Below are 10,078 nucleotides of genomic sequence, written 5' to 3' on the forward strand. Positions count from 1 at the left end.
ATAGCAAAAAATAGTGAAGCATGTGAGATAGTGTCTTGGCTTTGAGAGAACCTAGGCAAAAATATACAGTAATTCTCTATAACATCTTTGAAACTCTTCAGTGTGTCTAAAATTACTTCAAAGCAAACATTTTTTTAAAAACTTAGTTTGTTTGGAAGAAGAGGACAGGAGAGGACCAGGCAGTTCTGCCTCTGATCCCAGAAGGCCAGGTGTCAGGTCTAAAGAGGAGTTACCTGTGGAAGTTGAATGTGGAGATGTTCCATGCAGGCTTCTGGGATCGGAACTGCTTTGGAGACTGGTAATATTGTAAGCCTAAGTCTGGGGATAGGTATGTTCTCTTCTTAGCCCCTTTGCCCTCTCTACTCTCTACTCTCTACTAAGCTGACTTCTGTTAGGAATTTGGTGTGTCAGCTAGCCATGTTTTTCTACTCCTTCCTATACATACATACATAAGAATAGTTATAAATTGACTAGAATTATGAACTCTTAATGAAGCCAGGAGAAAAATGGTCTGGATTAAGCTGAGGAATGTAGGCTGAGGAAATCTCTCACTAGGGATATTTTTTTTATGAATTAGGAACCTCCCTGGAAATAGAGTGAATGCTACAGAAAATGATTTACATATTTAAAACCCACATTGTACATTTGCTTTATGTTTGGCTAAAGGAGTTCTGACTTGTATGTGTTGCTGCCTTAACTGTCCTCAGGGACTAGAAGAAAAATATGATCATCATCTCAGCATATTTTATTTGTTATTTCCCAAGGGAAGGTCTTCCCAGCCTGCAAAGAGACAGTAGGGTGGCCACCATGTTTGTAAGAGGGAAAGGGAGAAATTGTAGGCTATGTGACTTCTGATAGAATGACAGAAATTTGAGGGTGGCATCAATTTCTAGTGCAGAGCACAAAAGTGAGAGGAGAGTTGAAGGAAAGAAGGAAGGAAGAGAGGGAGGGAGGGAGGGAGGAAGGAAGGAAAGAAGGAAGGAATGAAGGAAGGAAGGAAGGAAGGGCCTGAACATTGCACAGAAGCTGGGCAGTGTTGGTGCTTCACACCGTTAATCTCAGTACTTGGGAGGAAGAGACAAGAGGGTTTCTGAGCGTTTGAAGCCAGCCTGGTCTACAAAGGCAGATTCAGGACAGCCAAGGCTACACAGAGAAACCATGTCTTGAAAAATGAAACCAAAACAAAATCGTACAGAGGAGAGCCCTCAGCTGATGCAATCCTGCTTTTATCAAAAGAGTAATTTGAACAAAATATGTTTCTTCTTAAGCATATAGTATGCATTCATTTATACTATTTGACATTTATTTTCCATTTGGCAGCCCTAAGAACTAGTGCTCCCTAGAAATGAAACAAAGATTAATTGCACTTGTAGGTAGACATTTTGCTGCAAAAACGATGAAGGGGAGATTGCTCGACTGCTCCTGTTCTGCTAGCTCTAATGTTTTGTGCTTTCTACCAGGCAACATGAATTGTGTTATACTGAGCAAAGACACTCTGTAATCTAGTAGACTACTTTAATGAGAAGCAAAACCAGATACTTGCACGTAGAACACTCACTTGGCAGCTTATTGAAGCACACGCGCTGTCCTTCAGGGGTTTGCCAAAAAGGATTTGCAAAGGGGGAGAAAAACAGACCCAAGTGATCTGTTTGGAGGATGAAGCAGGAACTGAAGGAGAAATCCCATGGGGATAATTTAAAAGATTCAGCATAAAACCTCAGCCAAGCAACTGAGAACAATGAGGGTTTTGGCATGTCTCTCGAAAGAATTACCTTTCAGCTGCCTTGAAAATATGAAGACAGTATTGAGTACATGAACAAAAATACATTCATGACAGGATGTGCTACTGCTCTGTGCTCTGATATGGACAGATATTTAAAATACAGCACTGAATTTCTTCTATTTTTGAAGCAAATGCTAAGTAGTACATAAAAGGCAAAAGTCCCCAAGGTATAAATACCAAATTGCTCACCACTTATGTTGAGGTAGAAATGAGATGTACAGAAAGATTTACAGCTTAGATGGCCTATGCTTTAGTATTCTTAAAATAACGAGTTACTTTTTTTGTCAAGATAAACAAGAAATATAAGCCATCTGCACTTAGCAGAAGAAATGTTAACCATTTCCAATCCAAACCTTTCTTTTTAAAGCTGAGAGGAAAGGGATTTCATTGTAGGGTAGGACTTTTAACTGGGCTGAGCAGGAATAGAAGGGATGATCATCCATTAGAAAGAAACAAGGGTCCTTGCAAAGCCAGGGTATGCACATAAGAATGGAGTAATAGGTTATTGGCATGTGTTTTCAGTGTCTATGAGGGACCTTCAACCTTCCTGTTGTCTGCCCCACTTGAATACCAGTGACTGTACCCTCTTGATATGTGAATCTGTACCCACAGTGTGTAGTAACAATAGAGGTTCAACAAATGGTGGACCACTAAATGAGGGAGGGAACGAATCAGGCTTATTCTCAGGTGGCTTAGATTCGCTCTTGTAATATCTCAGAAAAAGCCAGAAGTAGTGGCATGAGTTTGAAATGCCAGCACTGGGGAATCAGAGGCACACAGATCCCTGGGGCTTGCTGGCCAGCCAGCGAGGTCTTAGCTGTGAGTCCTAGGTTTCATCCAGTGAGAGACCCAGTCTCAGCAAGGTGGATGGCTCCTGAGGAAGGACACCTGAGGTTGACCACTGGCCTCCACATGTATACACACATGTGTGCACCTACACAAATTACAGTATCCTTTTTATTTATTTATTTATTTATTTTTTGAAAACTTATGGGGACAATTCGAGGGATCTTACATTCAGGCCATCTGAAATCTGTTAATCACCAAAAGTTTTGGATCCTCCTTTGTAGGGAGCAAGTGAAGTCTTGACTGCATGGGTGTTGTTCACATGAACATGGCCATGCGAAGGGCTCCAGTGCCTCTCAGTATTCGAATGGCAAAGCCTTCCTTGGGTGGGGCTTGGAGGAAGGGAAAAACTTTCCTCTGGTTCAAGGGCAAAAGTTAAGAGTTTGTGCAGAAAATATCCAGCCTAGTTTCTACCTCCACCTGGGTTGTTCCAGCCTAGAGATGCGTGACTGCTTCCCTACAGAGACTGCTTCCATTGAGAGTAGCTAATCCCACCTTCTTGTTCATATATATTTAATTCCCAGGATGACCCAGTTAGGTCAATCACCAGAATGCTTCAGGATGTGTCACTCATTATTGATATATGCACTTTTTTAGAATAGATAGAAATGGGATGTGTTCACTGGAAACTAAAATATAAATAAATAAACAAGCTTGAATGGTATCACTATTTATACTTCAGCCTGCTTGGAAGTACAGCAAATGGAGTTCTGTAGCTTATAGCATGGTAACAATTGTAAGAAACAATCTGTAGGCTAGAGAGAATCTCAGAAATTCACACTGCTTATTGCTCTATTGGACCACTATAGTTCAGATCCCAGCACCCACATCACAAATGCCTGGAACTCCAGGGGCTCTGTTGTTCCCTTCTGGCACCTGATAAATACACACACATACACACACACACACACACACACACACACACACAAATAAAATACAATAAAATAAAATACAGTACAATAAAATAAATGTGTTAATAGAACTTTTGTCAAATTGCCAAAGTTAACAGTATTGTATAGTTCCTACTTTGGATGGCCCTTAAATAGCAAAGACTCTAAGTCCTTTAAGTATAGAAATGTGTGTTTGTATATGTGCTGTGTATGTATATATGTGAGAGAGGGAGGAGAAAAGTATGTAAATATATAGTATATATAGTAAGTAGATCACAGAACTAAAGTCTTAAAACACATATCTAAAAGAAAATAAAATATTTCATACTCAACTTTTTCTTTTGTTACCATTATACTTGTTTATATCATACATGTAATAGAGACAAAATGAGTGTGTGTGTATACATATATATACATATACATATATATACTGCATACTAATAACACTAATAATGCAATGAATGCAATGTCTCTGGTCCTTTTTCAGGGTGGACAAGTTTCATTTATACCATCTCTGGAGATGTATATATTGGTGAGTAAAGGGTATGCCATTTGGGGTTCAATTGCAGTTTAATTCAAACATTGAAAGAATAAACTACTGAAACTATTGTATGTAATTTAATATTGTGCCTCCTTTCTTCCCACACCAATCTGAAGCAGGGTGGCTTACAACTTCCTGAGTGTTCAGTAACAGAGAACAACAGGAACAAACAGGTCCAGGCAAAAGGCACGGGAGTGTTAAACCTGTGAGATTAGCAGTTTCCGTACCCATAAAGAGGTGGAGCTCCAGTAGGCTCCAATGTGAGCCATAGTCTGTGTATCCCTTTGGAGATACAAGAAGACAAGTTAGGTATTTTAGGTATTTCACATTTTCTTCATTTATTCTAAGGGTTGTATGCTGCTGTTTGTAATGAAATGCATATTTGAGAACAAAGCAACTCTCATTTTATACATGAGCAATGGGCTACCTAGAAGAAGATATTTATGCCATGGTTTCACATCTGTACACCTGACACAAGAATCGAACTATGGTAGTATGAAAGAGAGTGGCCATCATAGACTTTGTCCTTTGAATTCTTGGTCCCCAGTTGGTGGCTCTCTTTGGTGATGTTTCCGAGGTGTGACCTTATGAGGAAGTGTGCCACTAGAAGTACACTTTCAGAGACTCAAGACTCTCACCATTGCTAGTACTTGCTCATTGCTTCCTGCTTGCTGTTCAGGACTTAAGTTCTCATCAGCCAGCTCCAGCCACAGTGCTGTGTCTGTTGCCATAGTTCCCTGCTATGACAGAATCTTATCCCCAAGGATCCACCAGCCAAGTAAACCTTTCCTTTTATAAGTTGCCTTTGTGGTTTTTAAAAAATTACAGCAATAGAAAAGTCACTACTATCCAAGTGTTCCTCATCTCAGTCTCCATGTCCTGCCTACACTACATTCAGTTACAATGTAGAATTCAAGCCAGCTTGTGTTTTCAAGCCTACCCAAACTGATAGCAAAAGAGACTGAATCTGCATGATAGGAGAGGACCATGCAAAGCAGGTTGCTTCTGTTTGTGTCCATCCCAACCATCCTCATTTTCCTGGAGACAGGAAAAAGCTCTTTGTAGGGATGACAGCAAATGGCTAGGCTATAGCATATTCTATGAATGTTCTACATAAGCCCCTCATAATGTTGCTTCCATAGTACCTGCTGACCAACTTCCAACTGTCAGTGTCTACACCACTTTTCCTGAAACTTGGAAAGATTGCTCTGGCTCAGTCAGGAAGCACAGAAGCACTGAAGCATCAACATTTCTGGAAGTTATCTGTCTCCTTGAGTAGGTTATGTCAGAACCCATTCCTGAATTTCCCACTGGGGTTATTCTCAAGCACAGTGGGACTGTATGATCAGGTGCCTGTCCTTCCTTGCTGTGATGTTTTGAATGAGAATGGCCCCCATATGCTCCTGTTTGACTCCTTGGTCCCTAGTTGGTGGAGCAGTTTAGGAAGGATTAGGATTCATGGCCTTGTAGGAGAAGGTGTGGCATTAGAGGTGAGCTTTGAAGTTTTAAAAGACCCATGTCATCCCAATGTACCTTCGCTGACTTGTGCTTGTGGATCATGATGTGAGCATGAAGCTTTTCTTACTGCCATGCCTTTGTTCTACCATCATGGACTTTAACCCTCGGAAATCTTAAGCCCAACCAAATACCTTCTTTCATAAGTTGCTTTGGTCATGATGTTTGGTCATAGCAATAGAAAGGTAACTCGACTACACTTCCTTTCCCTGAATAACTGCTCATTTCTGGACTGCTGCTCACTGGCATTATCTCCTGAATTAGCTCCTTATACCAGAATATTCATTCAAGTTGTGCTTCAGGAAGAGGCTAGAGGATTCCCTCTCCTCATCTCCATCCACAGTGATGACTAACATGCATGTGGGTGTGGATACCCAAGGTGTAGCCCCAATTCCCCATTTCTGAGATCTTCTGGAGTTGAATGCTCTCTACCACACTCCTATAGGGGATGCCAGCTGGGAAATACATTCTCAACTTCAGGGAGCATCCTCATTGCAAAATATATTCTCAATTTGCAGACAGATGGCCTGCTAATGACATCTGTATAGGGCGTGATGCTGCATCCCAAGTGATTTATTTAAACCATTCTTTATATTCTCAAAAAAAAAAAAAAAAAAAAGGTTTTCAATCACTTGAGTCTTCTGGAAATAACAGTTAATTCAAATTTATTCATAAGGTGGTATAATTGGGCTTCGTTCCTCTTTCACTGAATAGCACTTTAATTACAAGCCCCAAACAAAAATCACATATTTTATCATTCAAGAGAGTAAAGATTCAAATTAAAAAAAAAAAAAAACCTCTAGCAGTGGTACAGTAAGTGCCTGTATGTACACAGTGAAATGTATTAACTATCTGAGAAAAACAAGGCATCATTTTTTTTATATTCTGATAATCAATATAGTACTTTATAAAACTAGAAGAAGATCTTTTATGGAGGTCTCATCCTTGACTTATTATTTTAAGATTAAAAAATAATCTGTAGAGATGGAATTAATAAAGAGCATGGAGTTTAAAATGTTAAAGATTCCAGAAATGTTTATGTAGTATAATAAAAAGTGGGAGTTAGAGGGGAAACCAAACTTTATGGAAAGGACCAAAAAGCAAATATTTTTGTCTCCGAGACTACTATACCTTGCCCATGTAGCACAAAAACAGCCATGGACAATAGATAAATAAATGGAAGACGTATTGTAATCCAAGTTTTTATTGAATTTCATGTATTTACCATGTACCCTGAACTACTGTTATCCAGTAATTTCAGCCTCATTTCCAGACAGACCTTTACCCCCCAGACATCAAGAAGTGAAACATTCAGAAATTCTTGGCTAAGGAGCACCTACACTTCCACTTGTTTTCCTTGACATACAGTGGATTTGTCCTGAGTCATTCTTCTCACTGGCTTATTACCCCACCCCATGACCATGGGCCACATGTACAAAACATCTGGCAGAAGATTGAATTGTGGTCTTTAGCCTCTGAGTGAATTTGTGTGTCCAAGCTAAACTGGACCATGGACAGAATCCAGCTCCACAAAAACTGGCCTCTTAAGACTCTGCTTCAACCAATGAGCAACAGGCCAAATGACTTCATTTGTATTTAATCTTCTTGCTTTGCTCCTATCCACCCCTTCATGATGTTGCCAATGTGAAAAACAAAAGGACAAAACAACATATCACCAGAATTAAAAAAAAAAAATGGTCAAACAGAAATCACTGTTTATAGTGAGTAACCAGAAAATGATTCCGAACTTTAGTACCTCAATTTTATCTTGCTTATAAACACAAATGGCAACCCCAGATGGCAGGAGCTGATCAGTAAGTCATTCCCTTTTAAAGTGTCAAGTTCCCATTGTCCAGTTAATGAAACAACAGCATTAGGTAGTATCTTGGGCTAGAACAAATAAGCCATGATTTGGATAGCAAGAGTAATCTTCGAAGACTGCATACAGTAAAAATTTAAGAGTGCTATTAGCTAGGGAACAAAGGGGGGAGGGAAGAGAAGGGTTGAGGTAGTGATGTATGAGGGAAATATATTCAGTTATGTACTTGCTTGAAATGACCTTATGGAACCCAGTACAATAAGATCTTTAAAAATGTGTATGTTGTGTTATGTGTGTGGTGTGGTACATGCTTGTTAGTATGAATGTGTGCACATGTGTGTAGGTTCACATGGAGGTCAACATCAAGTTTCTTCCTCAGTGACCTCCCACTTTTTTTCCCAAAAGTCTCTCACTGAACCTGGATTCCACAGTTTCAGCTTATGCTGGCTAGTCACTGAGATTCTCAGCCTCTGGCTTCCTCTTCCTCACCAGCATCCTCAATGACAAGTGATGTGGATGAGGCAGGGCATCCCAGGGTGTAGACCAAGAATTCCCATTTCAAATCCTCAGAACCCATGTAAAAAGCTGAACATGGTTGTTTGTGCCTGTGGCCCCAGTGATATGGGAAAGGAACAGAAAGGACCACTGTGGCTTGTTGGCTTAGCTCCAGAGTCATGAGAGACCCTGTCTCAAGAGAATAATGCAGAGCATAATAGGTGATATGTAAATTAGTAGAATAAGTGGAAATAAGTCAAATGCTTTGTAAAAGGAAATTGCTGGAGAAAACAAGTGACAGAAAACTGAGGGATTGGGGAAAGTGTAATAATCTAGAAGGATTTTGGTGGTGCCTAAAATAGGTATACATTAAAAAGAGGACAGAAGGCAGAAGAGATAAGTCCGTAGGCATCAGTCCATGCATGATGATCAAAGTTCAGATCCCCGACATCTATTTAAAAAAAAAAAAAGCTAAGTGTGGTGGTAGTAGGCATCTGTAAAATTAGTTCTATGTTGGGAAGACAGGAAGATCTCTGGGGCTTGTGAGCCAACCAGTCTAAGCAATCCTTGAGTTCCAGGATCAGTGAGAGACCTTGCCTCAAAAAACTAATTAAGGAAGACACCCAATGTCAGCCTCTAGTCAGACTACTATCCACATGCAGATGTGCACAAATGCTCATACATAGAAGAAATACATGCTAGATAAACTGAAGGACAAGGCTTTAATCTAGCTACCAAACACCTCAATTGTATTTATCAAAATTTGTAAATTACAGGACATTTACACTTTAAATAAGGTGCTTGGGACAATTTGTTTTTCAATTGGTGGCAGTCTCTGTTGTAGTAGAGCTTCTGCTATACATATAAATTTAATGATGTTAAAATGTGAGATAGACATTACCAGAATGCGTGAGATAGACATTACCAGAATGCGTGGAACAGAGTAAGACCCTAGTTCTCTCATAAAGCAAAGAAAATGAAAAGAGGATGCTCACACACTGGAGCTGGACCCCAACCTTAAAAAAAACAAAAAACAAAAAACACACATTTTAAAAAGTATTTTGCCCTTTTATGATTGTTAAGGCAAAAAAAGTAATAACATTTTTGGTTAAATGTTCCTTAACTATGTTATTAGATTTAACATTCTTGGCAGAGACTGCCAATGGAAAGTATTTTATTATCTGATTTGTCTCATTTTATAATTACAAGTAGTCAGAAACAATGGGATATATTTCAGGGGGACTTATTTTAGGTTCAGGAGATAACCAGATGAGTGAACTACCACAGAAATGATCTGGAAAGGAAAATGCAATCAGTCTGTTCTCTGGGGCGCTATTTTAAAGACTTTGCCTAAGAAGCTAGAAACTCAAGATAGAGTGAAAATCATCCACCTGGCAGCTTGACTCTGGTGTCAGTGAAAAAAGTGTTCCTTGGAGTAGAACATTTTAAATGGCCCCTTCTGCACCTCACTGTGATTTCACTTTATACATCAGTAGGGAGGAGCATGGGCACCCAGCATCAAGTCTGCTTCTAAATTAGGATTTCCTCACAGGTCAATCAACATTGCTGTCAAACACACTATCCTGATATGGGGTGCTTGCTGAGAACTACCAACTCAGCAGGATTTCTGAGTGCTGTCTCTTGTCAGCTCACTCTATTAAAACAGTATCAGGACACATACTACATGACAAACTCAGAGTCCTGGAGCTGGCCACGTGGGTGCTGGCTGTTACATATGAATTAGTTGAAGATAGAAATATGGTTTGTTGTCCACAGAGGATGTCAATTAAGCACACCTAATAAAATGCCTTTCCGTGTCACAGTTTAAAATAGTATCCAACTCTAAATGATATTGCTCTCGGACTCCCTGACTTCTTGCCAAACCCCCGTGCCAGTGGGAAGTCAATGGAGTTCTGCTGTTCACCCCATGGCATTTGCTGACATGTGCCTTTGACAAATGGATGTTATGTTGTGGTTGACTCTTGCTAATTTGCAGGGGCCGTTGCTCCTGAGCTCATGGTGATTCCTTGGAATTGGCAAAGGTGGAAGTATTTTCACCAGGAAAGTTGTCACACACTAAACTCAGGATTATATTCCAGCCACCATTGTCTTCCAAAGCCAGTGATTAAGCACATTTTTTAATTATTTTTTCTGCCATCGACTTTTTTTTACGTGTACTAACTTCCTCT

The 10,078-nt window shown here is 39.8% G+C and overlaps 1 protein-coding gene across 1 annotated transcript in view; it reads left to right on the top strand.

The window, feature by feature from the left end:
* The window catches only part of Pir (pirin), a 95,425-nt gene that overhangs the window by 67,466 nt on the left and 17,881 nt on the right, over positions 1-10,078 (top strand). The window contains exon 7 of the mRNA XM_031370894.1: positions 4,007-4,051. Coding sequence (XP_031226754.1) covers positions 4,007-4,051 — 45 coding nt within the window. The remainder of the gene's footprint in view (positions 1-4,006; positions 4,052-10,078) is intronic.

The sequence above is a fragment of the Mastomys coucha genome, chromosome X (assembly GCF_008632895.1).
Source record: "Mastomys coucha isolate ucsf_1 chromosome X, UCSF_Mcou_1, whole genome shotgun sequence".
Taxonomy (NCBI): Eukaryota; Metazoa; Chordata; class Mammalia; order Rodentia; family Muridae; genus Mastomys; species Mastomys coucha.